At 32.3% G+C, this 18,684-nt stretch overlaps 1 protein-coding gene across 7 annotated transcripts in view; it reads right to left on the bottom strand.

Annotated features, from left to right (window-relative positions):
* Nucleotides 1–7,792: 7,792 nt before the first annotated feature.
* Nucleotides 7,793–18,684, bottom strand: part of LOC127708637 (myosin heavy chain, striated muscle-like) — a 30,814-nt gene continuing 19,922 nt past the window's right edge. For 4 of the 7 annotated variants that reach the window (XM_052213674.1, XM_052213672.1, XM_052213673.1 and 1 more), the window contains 14 exons: nucleotides 17,153–17,209; nucleotides 16,808–16,894; nucleotides 16,260–16,426; nucleotides 15,562–15,640; nucleotides 15,102–15,347; nucleotides 14,648–14,844; nucleotides 13,508–13,640; nucleotides 12,941–13,157; nucleotides 12,470–12,710; nucleotides 12,071–12,263; nucleotides 11,209–11,709; nucleotides 10,740–10,940; nucleotides 10,208–10,369; nucleotides 7,793–8,195 (listed from right to left, as the gene is read on the bottom strand). In XM_052213674.1, coding sequence (XP_052069634.1) covers nucleotides 8,076–8,195; nucleotides 10,208–10,369; nucleotides 10,740–10,940; nucleotides 11,209–11,709; nucleotides 12,071–12,263; nucleotides 12,470–12,710; nucleotides 12,941–13,157; nucleotides 13,508–13,640; nucleotides 14,648–14,844; nucleotides 15,102–15,347; nucleotides 15,562–15,640; nucleotides 16,260–16,426; nucleotides 16,808–16,894; nucleotides 17,153–17,209 — 2,601 coding nt within the window. In that variant the 3' untranslated portion in view covers nucleotides 7,793–8,075. Of the gene's footprint in view, nucleotides 8,196–9,905; nucleotides 9,929–10,011; nucleotides 10,059–10,207; nucleotides 10,370–10,739; nucleotides 10,941–11,208; nucleotides 11,710–12,070; nucleotides 12,264–12,469; nucleotides 12,711–12,940; nucleotides 13,158–13,507; nucleotides 13,641–14,647; nucleotides 14,845–15,101; nucleotides 15,348–15,561; nucleotides 15,641–16,259; nucleotides 16,427–16,807; nucleotides 16,895–17,152; nucleotides 17,210–18,684 lie in introns of all 7 variants that reach the window. The other 3 variants (XM_052213676.1, XM_052213678.1, XM_052213677.1) reach the window with 3 other exon arrangements.

Raw genomic sequence — 18,684 nt, 5'->3', positions numbered from 1 at the left:
TTAATCGCCATGATATTCCGGTCGTAGAAAAATAATGTTCGGTAATTATTTCGCTGCGGCAATAACAAATATTGTAAAACAGGTGGTATAGGGTACCTTCCTCTATTACACAAAATACTCTATATTTTGATTTTGATTCTTAGATTCTTATGAAATAGGACACATGTATTGCTTTTGATTAACAAAGATTCCTTGCGTGATCTTGTCCTTTCTGTTTATCGCGTCATACAGTGGGTAAAATACAAATAAACAAGTTCAGCTTTACTATTCCTAATTGTTTATAGCGAACATATTATATGCAAGAAAAGAAAGATGTATGGAAGAAATCAAATTTCAATCTTGTTTAACTTAAATGGTTATTTATATAACTGTTCACTCCTGTCATTTTCAGACTAGTGAGGTGTAAGCACTTGCAAGATGTAAATACCGAAAACATTATATACATTATAGAATATATGATATTTATGTACGAAATGTGTTAGTGTTTATTCCTTCTGTTGCTTCATACTGTTTCTTCAAACGTACACTACTCGTTTCGTCATAACTGATAATAGTATACATGTATTAAAATTATCAACAACAAAATATATTTTTTTTTATGGAAATGAAAGAATTAATTTGGTCAAAGTTAAAGGAGGTATTAAGTAAAGGCTGTAATATGGCTCCAACGAAACAAGATCGGTTAGATTTTTATTCCAAAAAACTTGGTCAGCAATTAACATTTGTTTGTGTGTTTTATATACAGCGGTTACTTTTTTTTCTGTATTTAATTTTACTTTTATAAATAAAGCATTACTTTTATAACCTCCATTGAAGCGTATGGATAAAAAGACTTAAAATAAATATAAAAATAAAAGGGTGTGATATGATTAACAATGAGACAACTTTCCACCAGAGACCAAATGACGTAGAAGTTCAAGTTGAAGTTGGCAACTATATAGTTCACCGTACGGTCTTCAACAATGAACAAAACCCATACCGCATAGCAAGCTGTAAAAGGCCCATACATGAAAAATGTAAAACAATTAAAACGAGGAAACTAGAGGCCTGATATAGGCACCAAACATTAATGAAAAACAAACATGATACATAGCAAGAAATGACAACCACTGAATTACAGACTACTGACTTTGGACAGGCATATACAGAATGTTGCAGGGTTGAAAAAGTTTGCGGGAATCCAACCCTCACCATGACCGGGGACAGTGAGAGACAGCACAACATAAGAACAAACTATAGACATCAGTTGAAAAAGGCTAAACTCATTTGATAGAAACAAAACACACGAAAAACTAACAAAGGGACTCAGGACACAAAGTATGAGAGTACTCGTAGTTACTGAAAGGTACAGTTCAAAGCCAATAACTTTGAATAAAAGACTGTTTTCAACTATATAGAGGTCCTCTCGTGTTCTATACATGATGCTTCACATTAATATGTCCGTGGTTAAATCTGATGTAGCATACTGGTTTCTTCTCATCCAAAAACAGCTCTTTATTTTATTCAAAATAAATACAGTGGATAAAAAAAAACATTTTTTTCCTACTTAACAGTTATTTTCTTCTACCCAAACAATTTGTGATATAAAAACAAAATTTGAAAGTGATATTATTTTGCATTGAAAATAACGTTAGCCATCTGTTGTTTTTGTTGCTATTGCAATTATTGTGTACTAGTCTACCAATGAGGTTGTATAGCCTTCTATACCACCTCCTTGGTACTACTAATGTTAAGGGCTTGAGCAACTAAGGAACGTTTATACTCTCGGGAAGTTTAGAAATTACTTTTTTTGATTTAATAACATGCATTACTTTGAGATGATATATATTGCAATTGTATCACATATTTGCTGTTTGGAATCATATTGATATATATAACTGCATTTGTATTTTCTACATTGTCCTCATCTTCTATTTATGATATACGTATAATTGTATCTAAATATTGTAAACATTTGGTAAATAAAGATAATACTTATACTAATAGTTTTATTATACCTAATCGTAGGAGTCATTACAAGTGTATCAAACAATTAATGGATCCAGACAATACAATTTGATTATGATTATTAATACATATAACAAACAATAATTAATAGTTACTGAACAATCAAGACGGTATGGTATATATTAGCTAATCTGCACAGGTGACTGTACTTGACCCGAACGTCAAGAGTCAGATAGGCAAACGGTTCTTCGACTAACATATACCGATTTGATTGGTCATCAATTTACTTGAACGTTTTGGCGATATTTTTTTTTCAAGTAAACATTGTCTTATAATCGGACGACATTGTCAATTCTTGGCTCCCGTATATGGAAACTGAAAAATGTCTTCAAGTAGTAAATGTTGGTAACTTTTTAGATTATTAACGTTTTTAATGTTCAGGTTTTGTCCTTAATTGTGACTGGTCACCCTATTTGGAAAATTGGGTTTTGATGGCAAATAATTGATTGTTTCTGTTAAATTTATTCACAATTTTCTATAGATTCAGGACGATTTAGAGCTTACCTTTGTGTATCCACCTGTCAATTGTTTCAGTGCTGTATATATACTATAATAGATGTTCTTTTGTTATTTTTGTCGCTGTGTTGCTGTCTCATTAACATTAACACCACTTCTCTTTTTATATTATAGTTTCAGTTATTTGATGTACTTCATGATCAGTTCCTGAATATTTGTTCTCAAAGCTTTTGCCCTTCTTATTACAAATAAAGGATTCAGTTATTTGATGTACTTCATGATCAGTTCCTGAATATTTGTTCTCAAAGCTTTTGCCCTTCTTATTACAAATAAAGGATTCAGATAATCACAGAATTCAGAATATAATTGCATGTCATCATTTTGACATTAGCCAAATTAATAGATCATCTTTATGTTACTTTTTTCAAGTTATGAAACTTATCAAAAAGGTTATTAAGATAATAAGATATGGTTTTCTAATATTATATATTAGATAAAGGGCATGAAAACAAGTTATATCTACAACAGTATAGAGTGAGCAAAACTGGCATTTTCTATTTTTCTAGGCAATACAATAACTTTTCCTTGACCTGTCTGTTCCAATACATACCCTTAGTTGCCATAGTTGTATTACTGTTTACTGTTGTTTGTGTCTGTAGATCAGGCCGTTTGTTTTCTCGTTTGTATTGTTTCACATTATAGGAATATCCACATGATTATTGTTAATTGATTGATTTATTGTTTCAGATCTCCATCATTTCTGATGTCAATTAAAGATATGAGAAAACAGACAGTGTTGTACTCATTTACACATTTTGCCACGCAGGGTCCTTTTTATAGCCTACTACATACGCCATGGGTTTGTTCAGTGTTGAATTCCATACGGCGAGCCATAGTTGAAATTATTCAAAAATATAATATTATATTGAAATTGTGTGTGTTTCTGTATGTGTATGTGATTCTTAATTTCTAAACATCGCGAAAAGGGGGGGGGATAAACTGTTGACACATGGAGAGAAAACTTTACTTTCATTTTGATAAATCACGTTTTTAGCTCGACTATAAGTGAGTACTTTTACATCGGATGCAGTGTAACGATTTTCGAACTATGAGGACCTGTCGCTATTTTCACAAAAATTCTTACGACTAAAAATACTCTCAAGTCATGAACAGCCAATTTAACTACCGATCAATGTCGCTGATTTACAAAATATTTCTCAGGAAGAAATGAAAATAATTATGTTTGACAATTTTTTATTTGCAAGAACCAATACAAGTTTTTTCACACAAGGTGTCAGTTTTCACCATTCGAAGGTTAAATAGATCCATTCTGCAGATTTTGTTTTTATCAGCTCATGATTGTGTTGTTTCGGTAGTCTATATATGTTTCAACGGTTATCGAACTAATAGGTTCCAAAGGGTAAATATTTGATCCAGCATAAAGTTTTCGTAGTGTATTGTTTTGTGTGTATAAATGTCATGTTGCCCGTCAAGAGCCCTTAATTGGACCAAGAAATGTTCTTATTCTTATTATTCTTCTTCACTATTGGATTATGGTTTAAAAAAATTGTGTTGGTTTATTATATAGTCTCAGGGCTACCAAGTATATATTCATTTGCATGTTTTTTCATTACCGGGTGTAGAAGCTTTCATATAGCACACGTGACTATAAAGGTTCAGCCTTCGAACACGTTAATCCTTACATATGTTTCCGCTTCTTGTTTTTTGCGTACAATTTTTCATGAATCCTTTTATGCACTCTATCTGCTCATACCTGATATCTTTGGCTCTGACTATTGTTATCTTTAGTGCGAAACATCGTTCACTGCAACATGAAGGCAAACAAACAATTATAACCTTAATCACTATATGATTTTTCGGATAAGTAAGTTGAACTAGCAGATTTTACACTGATAACATTTGCAGATGAAGGTCATGTTTTACTCGTTCTTATACAGTTTCAAAATGTAAATCTCATGGTTATTTCTAAAAATCAAACACAAATCGCCCTGAATATTACAAGAAAATTCCCTAAATCAAAAAATCTTTTCTATACAGACTCAAAAAATATAGGTGCATGGTAATTCTGTAACGAACGGAGACCCATATAGATTTTAAATTTGATGTTTGGGTGTATGGTAGGGATTCTTAATTTGCCTATCATATTTTCCACTCCACTCAATTTCGACCCCGGATCTACATTAAAACTTGAAACTAAATGATGCAGGTTAAAATGAATAATCAATATTTAAGAATAGTGACTTATCTCTTCATCGTTCGATTTTCCTACCACAGATTATATTGCTTATCCCTGCTTAGAATGAACAGATACTCTCAATGTGTTTACATTTTAATTCCAATGTCCCTTGTAATAATTGTCGAGCTCGCAACACGTCAGTGAAACTGTGCAAAATCACTTTGAGGTAAACGTAGGTCACCAAAATTTCTGTGTCTAACCAATGTTTCCAAGTTTTAATCCAGTCGCAGTTCGAATGAAACTACTAGTATACTCTTCATCCCTGTGTTCTAATGTTTTGATTTATTGTATGATTGCCTTCGCTCTAAGTATATTTGCCACTGCACGCCAGAACTCTCAAAAATCAACCAACTAGTTCTATTTTATGTTCCCTGTGTAATGATTAGGTTATAATTTTTCAAAGTCGATCTTAAGATTCCGGCTAGTTGTTTTTCAGCTTAGTTTGCTGTTTCAAGGCACATATAGAACACCTAAAACAATTTTCAGATAAAGCACGTACTCTATGTTGGTCTGATTATCATATAAAAAGTGTTAATTCTATAAGTAAATAAGTTGTTTCGTATTAACAAATTAAACCAACCAAGGCGTAAACTGTAAATCAAAACTTTGCATTGCTGGAGGCGTCGGATATGTAAAGAGCGAATATTTTTAAGTAAACTTCATGTCAGCTTAAATCATTTTCCCACAAATAAGACCCCTTCAAATATGTTATTTGGTTTGTATTGTAGCCTATGGACCCTTGTTATTTGCTGAAGGCCTTTCAGAAGCTTCCATGTGTCGTTCTCTTTAAGATATATACGCTATATTTTTGGGGTGACATGAATTTATGTATATTGGGGATTTTGTTTTTTAGGTTTCGTTAAAAATGTTACCCAAAGATATCTCTTATGTAATTCTTCAAAATTTGTGGTTTTTAATTCTTTCTGTGTTAAGAATAAAGGTTCAAATTCAATTTAATCTTTAAAGTAAAAAAAATGTCATAATTACTTTTAGTATATCAAAGGAGATGTGAGAAATTTCTAATGAGACAGCAACCAATCAATAAAAAACATGGACAGTTAAAAGTCAACTTACTGATAGGCCTATATTTGCAGTAAAATTTATTAAAAGTGTTAAAAAAATTCTTGTAACGATATCCTTAATTAAAGCGATTTAAGCACTTTCATAAACTGATAACGAAATATTGCCTGGTGGAAATCTAAGATTCCAAGTATCGGGTATGAAGGACACTAGCGTGTCTATTATATCTTGAAAGTGTTATATCATAATGCTTCCATGCTCACATTAACGTTTTGTTAATAAACTTGTTCATTGACATTGTTTACTTAATAAATATTGTGATTGATCTTTTCGCAGTTATGAATATACAGAAGTGGTTTTCATGTTCCAATTCTATGTTGCCCTCCTTGTATAAGAATATTAAGGCTTTCTTTTCAATACTTCTAGGTTTTTTATTTTGGTGCAAGCTGAAGTTAGCAATGCCTGTTTTATCATTAACATGCATAAGGATACACGATGATGATTGCTGGAACAAACTTCTCATTCGGATTCTTTGTGTGTGTTTTTTGGGGTTTTTTTTTTTTGTTACTTTCGGCACATGATGGCTCTGTAATCTCCGTAATTGATCTCACTATCTTCCTAACCAATAATCATCTAACCGTTTCTAAAAATTGTAAACTGATGGTACAATGTCTTAAATCTCTGGAAATCTATTTTATACTTTTGCTGCTCTAATACTATTTTTTTTTTTACTTCTAACTTTAGTGTTCGGTCTAGTTTCATTATCGTTTTTAGGTTGTTCTTGTGCTTTGTCTTACTTCAGTTTCTTCTGATTTTTATCACTTGTGTTGCTTTATCAAATTTATTTTTAGCTTTCTTGACATATCTGCATACGTTTAGTTTTTCGTTCAAGGAAATGGTTTTGTAGTGTATCTTTTTTACCTATTAAATGTGTCGATATATATATTGTTTTAAGGGATCGCAAACTGAAGTAACATAATCTAGTTGGGATATGATCCTTGATATGTAAAATGGAACAAATGTGTCAGCATTTAAGTAACGTAATGTTCAGAGGCTTCTCAGTAATCACTCTTATGTCCTTTTCTTCTTGTGCTTGTTCCATATTACGAGAACCTTTAAATTGTAGTTGTGATTTTTTTTATTCCTTGATTCGGTGATATTAACATTTTTATATATTTTTATGGATGAACATTACGCAATTCTTAGTCACTTTATGTAATTGCCATACTGTCTAAATCTGCATTTTAACAGATATTTTGTTTTACAGTTAATAGATTTGGTAATGGTTATATCAATTTCCTTTGTAGTTTATCTGGATCATGTCTCCCTTTAACTTCTATAGCTTAATGTTGGTAGTTTGGGCTTCCTTAGCCAGTCTGCATTACTTATGCTTTTCGTTAAAGGAATTTGTTTTGTCGATATTTTTCTTTTGCAGGGGGCCCAAACTGAACTAGTATGATGATAATAATAATAATGGTGGAGTAAACATTTAAAATGAGATGAACTTAGGTCCTTAGGAAGGGAAAGTTATGTTTATCTTAATGTCAGTTGAGAACATGTTCCTTTGTGACATAGATTATTCCGTATTGGCTACAATACTGGTTAACTAATTTTCGGTTTCTTAATCTGTATTATTTGACATAATAATCTGTAAGGTGTAGCATGGCTTTATAATGTTGTTTTCAATAGGAAAATAGGGAACCAAAGGTAAATTCGTGGCTAATCAGACTGAAAAAAGGTAAAACAAATCCAGCATACCAGCAAAGCAAATATGACTCAACTCTAAGTACATTATATGATTTCATGTTATTCCCAAGTGTTCTGTACAACAATTATTTTTGTTGTACTATACACGCATTAGTCTTTTTTTTTAGCATACTGAAAAGCATTGTGACATTTAAATTGTTTTGTACGTTTAATCGCCATAGTCGTTTATGTGATTGGGGTGCAGAATACCAAGAGATCACAGTTTTCCAAATACACCATTAAGTCTCTTTTCTGTTTAAAATTGGACATACATTGTGTAAGATGAACATACAACAAACACATTCATTTAGACATACACAGCTTTAATGTATTTTAAAAATTGCACAACAGAAACTGTTGTATCTGTTACATATATCCTTATGAGGGATCATACTATATTAAATATATACACGTTATAAATCCATGAAGTTCCAAAATAAATTGCAGTCAATAAATTAAATTTAAAACTATAAAACCTATAAAATAAATAAATCATAGTCAACAATGAACCACATTATCCTGGCAACTCCACGGGTAAGAATGTTGTTTTCCTTGTGTAGTAGCTGGTCAGATGTTAACATGTAGATATTCAATAATGATTTTCCTCCTCATAAGAAGGAGTCACAGAGCGACGATAAAGTCCAGTTCCACGAGATGCAGATCTAGGCGATAGCAAATTACTAGAATTTAATGACGGACTTGAAGCTGGCTGTAAACAGAGAAAAAAATGTTTATTAGAAAAACATATCACACAATAGAAAGTTCAGTAATATGAGTTTTAGAACAAACAGAATGAAACTTCTTCGTTGTCATAGAAACTTTTCTGACATACGTCAGAGATACAAACCTGGTAATATAATCAAGTCTTTAATTGCGAGAAACATACAATAAACCTGACAGGATACATAACATCTTCATTAAAAATATACAGAGAAGAACATTTTCTTTTTTCGTTAATTGATCCCATGTGGATTTTTTTGGCACCATATTGTCTATATCTTTTCAAGTATAGTTTTGTAATGCAGCTGCACCCCACGAACAGGTAAATGAACCAAGGTCGTATATTATTTTTTTCATTAAGCACAATTTTGTTGCATTAGCATTACCTTTGCCGAATGCCAAAGTTGCATTAAGTTTAATTGACAAGTAATTTAATGAAACATAGCTTTAGAACAGACTGCATGTCAAACTATTAAACAAGATTACAATAAAAAAAAATGAAAGTCGTGACATTGATAAGTAGTAAATGGAATATCTTAATACACAATACAATAATAACTAAAACACAAGCGCAAAAAGTTATGAGAATTATTTTTGCATTGTATTACCAGATAAAAACGATCATAAAAAGCAGAAATCAAAAGTTTCTGAGTATCAATAAACACGAAGGCAAGCAAGCAAATGATAAACCATAACTAAAATCAATTCCAACGTTGAAACAAATTATGATAAAAAAAGGTTTGTTTTTTTAATTGCGAACCATGATAGTTAAGCACCCACCGTAAGATCGACTGTTCTTCAGCTAATAAACAATGCAGAGTTAGGTAAAGAACATTTAAAAAAAAATCAGCCATCACTTTAACATTGTTAAAAATGTCAATAGAAACACAAAATGTTAGAAGCAAAAGTGTAACTGCCTCATAACATGTCATACACAAGATTAAACAAGGAAAGAGCTGCCAAATTGACAGCAAACTGGGTTTTCTGTATTTTAAAAGCACTTCTATGGGTTTTTTTACCTGCCACCTCATATGCCTAATTTCCAATCTATAGAGGACCATAACTCCTGAACAGCAAAAATGAAAATCGTCAATATAAAACTTTACCACCTTTTTGTCATCAGTAACAGCATATAAAAATTTAAAAGCATTGACTGAACGGTTCATAAGTAATTGCACGGAAACGACATAAAGTGCAAATTTCCAATCTATCAAGGACCATAACTCCTGAACGGCAAAAGTGAAAATCATCAATATGGAACTTGACCTCCATTTTGTCATCAGTAACAGCAAATTAAAATTTATGAGCATCGGTTGAACAGTTCATAAGTAATTGCACGGAAACGACATAAATGCCATTTTTCAATCTATCAAGAACCATTACTCCTGAATGGCAAAAGTGAAAATTGTCAATATCGTACTTGACTTCCATACCGGCGGTCATACGTATCAACATATCAAAATTTGAAAATCATTGGTTGGAAGTAAAATAAAAGTCAATATAATACTTCAATGATTGGACGAAAACTGTTGGCAGTCGAAAACCCACCCGACCACCCGCCAACCCATACCATACTTCATCAATTTAGTAACTGGATTAAAATGAAGAATGATACAAATGTAATGAACAGTGTTACGATGGAGTAATGAGTGATTTGTTAAAAATAAAACCACTGCAAAACACACAAACTAATAACTACCTGCCTTAAATGGCTTATTCGAGCTACAGAAAGAAATATAAAAATAAGTACTCATTTATTTTCACAGAAGGTAAACTAGTTTATAGGGTTAACAACGAATTGTTACCTTCTTTAGATGTCAGATCTGTCCATGCTTTTCAACCTGCTGTTTGGCTGTAAGTTACACAAGCTTGAACATTACTTTAAAATATATGGTAAAATCTAACTATATTCAAGTTCTAATTATTTAATTTTTAATCTTTGATTTTCATTAATATGAAATGAAATAATAAACAAATATTCAATTAAAGTACTCTACTTACAGTGCTCGTAGTATAACTAGTACGAGTTACAGAAACTGAGCTACGGTTCTTAGCACGGAGTTTCTGGAGAGAACCTTCGGCACAGTCTGCTCGCTCCTCAGCATCCTCGAGCTCTTGTTGAACCTTTCGGTATTTAGCTAGATTAATAGCAGCAATCTCCTCCTGTAATATGTAAAAAAAAGTAAAAAAGGTAAAAAGTTTAATTCCATATCTGTATTGCGCATATTTAACAAATTGACATGAATAATCTACTATTTTTTTTATACCTAACTGTTAAAGTGTCCAAACAAAACAACCGAGCTACGTTTTTACAGTGAATGCGATGTTTAATCTTCTTGGAATTATATTTTATGTGTAAGTATAAGCCATTTAATGAAACCAATTTAATTTTAAATTCTGTTTTTACACAGGTCGCCAGTGACTGATATCATATGGTATATATACACATAAATAAATTTTAAACTGTACTCAAGTTTAGTAGAGAAAAAAGCATTTTACATTAAATAAGATATTTTGAGTCACAAATACTTACAGCTTCCTCAACTTGACGTTTGTATGTTTTGAGTTTGCTGTTGAGTTTTTCTATCATTTCATTAAGATTTTCTTGGTTTTTGCGGTCCTCATCAGCTTGGAAGGCAATTTCTTTAAGTCTGCGATCTGCTTTGCGCATATGTTTCTGTGTCTCAGCATGACGACGTTGTTCACTGTCGAGTTCACCTTCCAACTCACGTACCTTTAAAAGTAATAATTTTAAACGTTAAAAAAGTCGTTTTACCTCAATGATAAGCAAATCGCCATGATTATCGCTTAACTATTTTCTAGTTCTACTTTGATTTTTCTTTTAACAGGGTTATATCTTAAATCAAAGGAAATCGTCATATTCATTAATTTGCTAATTGTTATTCGTAGGGTTAATTGTTTATTTATGCTTTATCTACTTTCAAATTGAAATTCAAGAGGCAGTCAATATAATTTTAATTTAGAAAAAAATATATATATACTCGTTGTTCCAGCTTGGCAATCATCTTCTTTCCACCCTTGAGAGCCTGAGCCTCGGCCTCCTCAAGTCGGACCTGGAGATCCTTGACTTGACTCTCCAAACTTTTGCGGAATTTCTCGATCTGTTGGCTATGTTCTTGTTCACTTCTTAATTCATCTGCCAATCTTGCGGAATCATCATTTGCTCTCCTGGCACGTTCGTCTGCGTTTCTAACTTCGTTGTTCATCTCATCGAGATCGCTCTGCATGGCCTGAATATCCCCTTCCAATTTCCTTTTCTGACCTTGGGCTGATTGGACTTCTGCAGATAGTTCATTAACTCTATCGTTAGCCTCAAATAATTCGTTTTCAGCCCCCTTTCTAGCCCGCTCGGCTTGTTCAAGTGCTGTACGAAGTTCCTCTACCTCACCAGAAAGCATGTTACATCTTCTCTCAGCCATGTTGTATGATTCGCGAACTTCTTCACGCTGGCGTTGTTCTTCTTCAATCTGTCTCTGCATTTCCTATAAACAAAATATACGATGTATGAATATATCTACCTTCAAACAATTCCAATAGTAAGCTTTGAGTTGTAGATTGAAAGATAAAATCAAAGTTTGGTTTACATAATAAAATTTGTTAGTACTTTGTTTAAGTAAATGTACTAAAAAAACTACCAGTATTGCTAATAAATTAAAGGCGATTTGGGATAATCTAACTTAAAAGTTGTGTATAATATCAAGACTAACAAAGATCTTCCATCAACACGATTTCCGAAAATGACACTAAAATCATTTAGAATAACTATAAAGACAACCACTGAACAGCTTCTTGACTTGGGACAGGCACAATTTGTGATAGGCATAAGCCATTTTAAACACTTACTGAAACTTGTTGTTGGTATCTCTTGATGTTCTTTTCAAGTTCTGCCTTAGCACGATTGGAAGAATCCAATGCGATTTCAAGTTCGTTTATGTCTTGTTCCAATTTTTTCTTGATCCTCATTGCTTCAGTTTTGCCCTTTGCCTCAGCTTCAAGACTTGCTTGCATGGAATCAAGAGCTCTTTGGTGGTTACGACTAAAAGTTAAAACAAAAGATATTTAGGATGGCTTCGTTTCGTGCAAGTGATTTTGTTTTGGTGTGATACTTGGTGACGCTAAATCATTAACATAAAAGATATAAAACACTGCATCCCTATATTTTTCCCTTCCCTTTTTCAATGTTGAATATTTTGCTTCCATCTTGAATCATGATATTTTTACTATTAATTGCAGATTACTTACCGTGTGTTTTCAAATTCCTCATCTTTTTCTTGCAGTCTCCTTTCAATCTCACTTCGAACATTAGAAATTTCAAGTTGTCCACGCATAACTTTAGCCTCTTCTTGTTCCAAGGCAGATTCAGCTTCCTCCAAAGCAGCTTGAAGTTCTTCTTTCTCCATCTCAAGACGTCTCTTGATTTTCTCGACCTCATGAACACTTCGGCCACCTTCGCTTAATTGTTCTGTAAGCTCGTGGATTTCCTCTGCAATAAAACAATTAAATGTGGTAAACATGTCAACGTAATGGAAAAAATGATAACGTATAATTACATCGTAAATGCCTAATAAACTTTCATGTTCTGATAAAACCGGCAAAGCGTACAAAGCTTGCATTTACTAAATCATATTTAATATTTGACTTACCAACAAGGATCAAACATATTTAATATTTGACTTACTAGCAAGGTTTTAACATATCTAATATTTGACTTACCAGCAAGGTTCTTATTTTCTCTTCTCAGAGCCTCAACTGAATCTTGAGATTCTTCATATTGAGCTTTACATCTGAAAAGTTCAGCAGAATAGCTTCTTGCTTCCTTTTGTGCATTCTCAAGTTCAGACTGAAGGTCAGTAACCTTTGCTTGCCATTCTTGGATGGTTTTGTCGAAAGCACGTTGTTTCTTCTCAAGGGCATTAGCGTTAGCATTGGCCTAAAAGAGTAAAACAATAAATCAGCCTTAAAAACAGAGGCGGTATATACTTCAAAACTCCTAAGTCGACGAAAAAGTTATGAAAACACACGAACTAACCAAAATCCGGGGTGACCTTAAAGCAAGAAACATGTATATCAATAAAAAAGTTCGCAATTAAATATCAAATTTTTATGTTCACCAAAATCATCCTTTTGAATATGAATTACTGACAGTCTCAATACACAGTTGTTAGAAATTACACGAATCCCAAAATAAAGCCTTGGAACAAGAAATATTCTGGGTTTATGTTACTTGAATTATAAGATGTTTACAGAAGCAATAAGTAAAGTGACACTGAGAATACTTACTCGTTCGACATCAATTCCTAAGTCTTCAAGTTCACCTTGGAGCCTGTTCTTTGCTTTTTCCAGTGAGCTCACTTTAGCATTTGCGGCTTCAGCGTTCTGTTCGGCCTCTTGCAGTTTAGCTTGCAGTTTACGTCTGAAAATTAATTTTTTTTTAAGATCAGATAAATCTAATGCTGAACCTTATTTTAACCATTTTTTATTGAATATTTTCTTATTCCCATGGTTCTTATCTTGCAGCTTTATTACTACAAATGAAATGTAAACAGTATAAACCAAATATTTCAGGGTCTAAAACAGAAAAAAAAACAGTGTGCAAATCACAAACTGGCAAATTTTTTGCGTTTCAGATAAATTGCTATATATTTTCGGTATACACTTCAATGCTTGGGTCTTCACCACCTGCTGTATTGGATAGTAACATAACACACCTAAGCTGATCTACAGCGTTGGAAAACACAACATCCCTTTGGAGCGAACGGAACATGCCACATCCGCTTTTGTAAAATAAGTGACCAGGTCTCTTTGCAGAGAAACAAAACAAATATTTCTTTGTCAGAAAACTTATATAGTCTCCTTGACGGCATACATGGTATAGTATGCAGAAAAAAAAGGAATAAATATCCTCCATAACAGGGTAAGGAAACATATAAAGGCTCTCTTGTTTAATTAACAGGCACTCATAGTACGTTGGGCTGGCCAATATGTACAAAATGTAGATTTGATATTAAAAGCAATGTCTAGCTAAATAAAATCTATGAACGGTCGGCACTGATTTAAAGTAGTGTCTCCTCCATGACAGTCTTGAACATTAAAACTCAATATTAAATAAAAGACGCTGCTATTTTAGTGTTTGGTACAGGTTGGCTGTCACTGTGCACAACATAGAACCCTATGGGGAAAAACCAGAGAACAATTTTGTCATAAAACACTGTCAAACATCCAAATATACTATCCACACTGATCTGTGTCCACACTTGTTCAATTAACAATATATATATATAACCTCTATCACAGAGTAAAACAAACATACCAAGCTTTCTTTTTACCAAGGACAGAATATATCTAGCCTCTTGTCTCTAGCCTCAATTGCTGAATAGAATATATCTAGCCTCTTGTCTCTAGTCTCAATAGAAAACATACCTGGCTTCTTCAAGTTCCTCAGCTTTGTTTGCTCCCTCACTTTCATATTTGACTCTCCATTGTGCAGCCTCATTGTTGGCCTTTGACAAAAGACGCTGGAGTTCTGCCTTTGCCTCTTGCTCTTCCTCGTTAGATTCCCTCAAGCTATCCAAATCTGAGTTCAGATTCCTGATGTCACCCTGAAGTTTCTGGCGTGCCTGTGTAATTTAAGCAATTTCATCACATAATTCTTAGTTTCAATGTATAACAGTGTTCTGGAGTTTCTTAACGGCAAAGCAAAAGATGAATTATTTCAAACGTAAAAATAAAGTGTTGTCTTACTGAACTAGAATAACTAGAAGATTTGAGAAAAGAAGATTTTAAAATACTGATAATCAAGTTTGTTTTTATAAATTCTCCTGTTACTGAACATTATTTGGTTTAAACAGAAAAACAAAAACTTGAAAATAATTACTCTGGTTTCTTCCTCTAAGGATGCTCTCATTTCATCAAGTTGTGCTTGCATAGCATTTCTTTCCTTTGTAATAGCACTACACTGATGTTCAACGTCCTCTAACTGCTGGACAATATTGGCATTTTCAGCCTGCATCTTGGCTTTCTGGCTATTCAAGTCGTTCACGTTCCTATTGGATTCATCGCATTTATGTTGGAGTTCAGCAATTGTGTTTTCAAGTGATTTGGCCATCTTTTCTGAAACACCCTGTTATCACACAAAAAAATATGTAATCCTATCACAGAATTAATCCAGTAATACTTTTAAATGCTTTTCATCAGATTTATAATACTCATGTTTACATCGTTTCTTTAAAGATATTTCTGTAACCTTATATTTTCCATTTTGTAAATTTGTAAATGAACAATTTATTGAATGGTAAAGTCTGGTTAAAAGCAATGAAATTCTATGTCTTTATTACCTTGTTTTTACTAAAGTGTTGAAGTTGAGACTGGAGATCATCACATTCACTCTTATATTGCTGCCTCTCTTTTTCAGTTCTATATTGAGGAAGGAAAACACACATGAGGAAAATCACACAGGAATAAAAATTATATGGGTAGGCAAATACGTCAAGAAAGTGTTTATTGTTTAGGATGAAGTAATATATAGGTAAAACACAGGTTATAGTATTGATAATTCTATTAACACACTAAGTAATGTTACTGCTAGGTATACTAAGTATTCTATAAAGTATATATAACTAGGTGTAGGGTATTCTAGGCTCACATCTGTGGACCAATTGCCTGACAAACCTTACTTTCTTTTTGATCAATGGACAACATTACTTTCTTTTAAGATTAATAAAATGAATGATCAGCATCACTTCCTTTTTCGTGGTCATGTTCTATGTTAATTTGTATATATTATGAAAAACCCGACTTGAGATAAAGATTACTTTATTTTACTTTACTTTTAAGATTAATAAAATGAATTGTCATGCTACATATACAATGTGAAAGCAGCTGTCTTTTAAAAGCATGGAAACGTCAAGATATATCGAAAACGGGCGTGTCTTCAGTAATATTGATAGGTCATGGTCCACAGTCTTCACGCATATATTTTGAAAAGGGTAAACCATCATTGAAAATATAAATAGTTGATAGGATGGTGACTCACTTGGATTTGGCCTTCTGAAGTTGGTCGATCTGGTCAGCCATTTCATTAGCAGCGTCTTGTTGTTTCTTACGGAGGGAAGATACTTGGGCCTCATGTTGGAGAGTGGATTCCTCCAAGTCACGGCGTAATTTCAAAAGTTCCTGTTCTCTCTTTTTGTTCAATTCAAGCTGTAATATATGTATATATATATAAATATATAACTTCTGAGTTCGTATCCCAGTGAGGGAGCGAAAAAACTTGCAGTTCTATTACAAAAAAATGCTTTAAAATTAACGAATAAATATTAATCGCAGGTTCTCTATAGATACACAAGATTATCATTAACCGACAAGTTTCCAGTGAAATAACCAAGAACACAAAACACTCTCTGTTGCATGTGCTTATGAAAACACTGCCAGAACAAGCATACTAAGTTTATAAATATTACAAATGTTTCCGACCGGATATTTTTAGTCCAAGTATTATAATTAACAAGATTTTTAACTGTTGCAGAGACAGATGGAAAACAATTTAAAGAATGAGTTATGTAAGAATGATGAGCACTTTACCTGTGCACTTGTAGCACCGCCAGCTTCGTCAAGTCTTTCACTCAGGTCTTCCAATTCACGAGCAAGTTCCGCACGTTGTTTGTCAACCTTTGAAAATAAGGTGAGTACTTAAACTTGTGATATAAATACATTTAAAGGTTAATTCTGGAAATTATAGATTGTCAAGAATATATAAAACTAAACTTTATATACCCAATAACATAATGATCTACTAAACTATTGACCTTTTTTAACAACTGCACTGTTTTTCAATTGATACAATTAATGTTTATAAACAAAACGAGCATTTGCTGAAATGAAGATTTGTTTATGAACATTTTCAAAATTATTAAAAAAAGAACAAACCTTGGTTCTGGCAGCTCTTTCTGCTTCCAGTTCCTCCTCGAGTTCTTCTATTCTGGCCTGTAATTTAGATAACATGGTATCAGACATAGTTTGAATGAGAGCTAAAATATTCCAGTGATGTTTAATGATATGCAGAATGGAAGAACATAAATATTCCAGCTATTTTTCTAGAAGGAATGTATAAGTGTGCAATTGTCTGTAAAATTTAGAGAGTTTTTCAGACGTGAGTCATTAGTGGTTGATTCACAGAGAAACGCAGCAGTCTTAACTTTCTAAAGATAAAAGAATTTCGATGATTCTAAGATGATTCTTAGATTAGTTTGTAGATAAAATTTACAGGATTGAGTTTCACTTCTGACAAATTTTGCATCTCTCGATTTGTTAAATGAACTTTTCAACTTTTATCAATGTAAGCAAAATATTTTTGAAAGATGGAAATATAAACAAGCTTCATTTGTTAACCATAACATATCCTTCTTCTTCTTCTTATAAATACGTTTATTATGAAACAATTAGTGTTTGTAGTATGTATTGATAATCATAATCATGTTGTATTATCTGTATATATTACTTAATTGGTATGCCTGTAATGATAATTTATGTCGATAGTATGTTTATTATTGAATAATTATTGTTTGTTATATGTATTAATAATCCGTGTTGTATTGTGTAAATCTGCTAAGTGGTTAATATGCGTGTAATGATAATATATGTCGATAATATGTTTGTTATTGAATAATTATTGGTATTTATATGTATTAATAATCATATTGTTTTGTCCGTATCTGTTACTTAATTGGTATGCCTGTAATGTTATTATATGTCGATAATATGTTTATTATTAAATAATCATTGTTTGATATCTGTATTAACTGGGACTGAGACGTACTATATTGTTAGTATAATAGTCCCAGGTATTAATAATTATGTTGTATTGTCTGTATCGGTTACTTAATTGGTATGGCTGTAATGATATTAAATGTCGATAATATGTATATCATTGTACATTTACTGTTTGTTGCATGTATCAAAAATCATAATAATATTGTATTGTTTGTTTCTGTTAGTTGATTGATATGTTTGTAATGATAATATTTGCCAATACTATGTTTATTATTGAATAATTGTTGTGTTTCGTATGCATTTATAAACATAATGTAAATAAATAAAAAGCTTAATATTTTTAATGGATTAAGGAACATAAGGTCTGAATTTAACCACAAAATATAATTTCTTTCTATTTATATAATGTGTGAATTAAAAAAATAATATTTATTCTGCTATTATGGTTACGTATCAATTAACATTTACCTTGATTACATTAGCCTTTTTAATTATATTACATATCCATATATTTTATTTGGAAAAAACCGGGGGGGGGGGGGGGGGGGGGGGGATTAATATGAAATTATTTATTTTTAGATGGAAATTATGTTGATCGTCACAGTTTTGTATTATTGTAAAACTATCCCTTTCAAGACGTGTTGTGTAGTTCACACGCAGTAAGTTCCACTTGCATGATTATACTTAGC

The sequence above is a fragment of the Mytilus californianus genome, unplaced genomic scaffold, assembly GCF_021869535.1.
Source record: "Mytilus californianus isolate M0D057914Y unplaced genomic scaffold, xbMytCali1.0.p SCAF_7, whole genome shotgun sequence".
In the NCBI taxonomy this organism is placed as follows: domain Eukaryota; kingdom Metazoa; phylum Mollusca; class Bivalvia; order Mytilida; family Mytilidae; genus Mytilus; species Mytilus californianus.
Note: the sequence above shows the minus strand (reverse complement) of the source record. Positions and strands in the feature narration are given on the sequence as shown.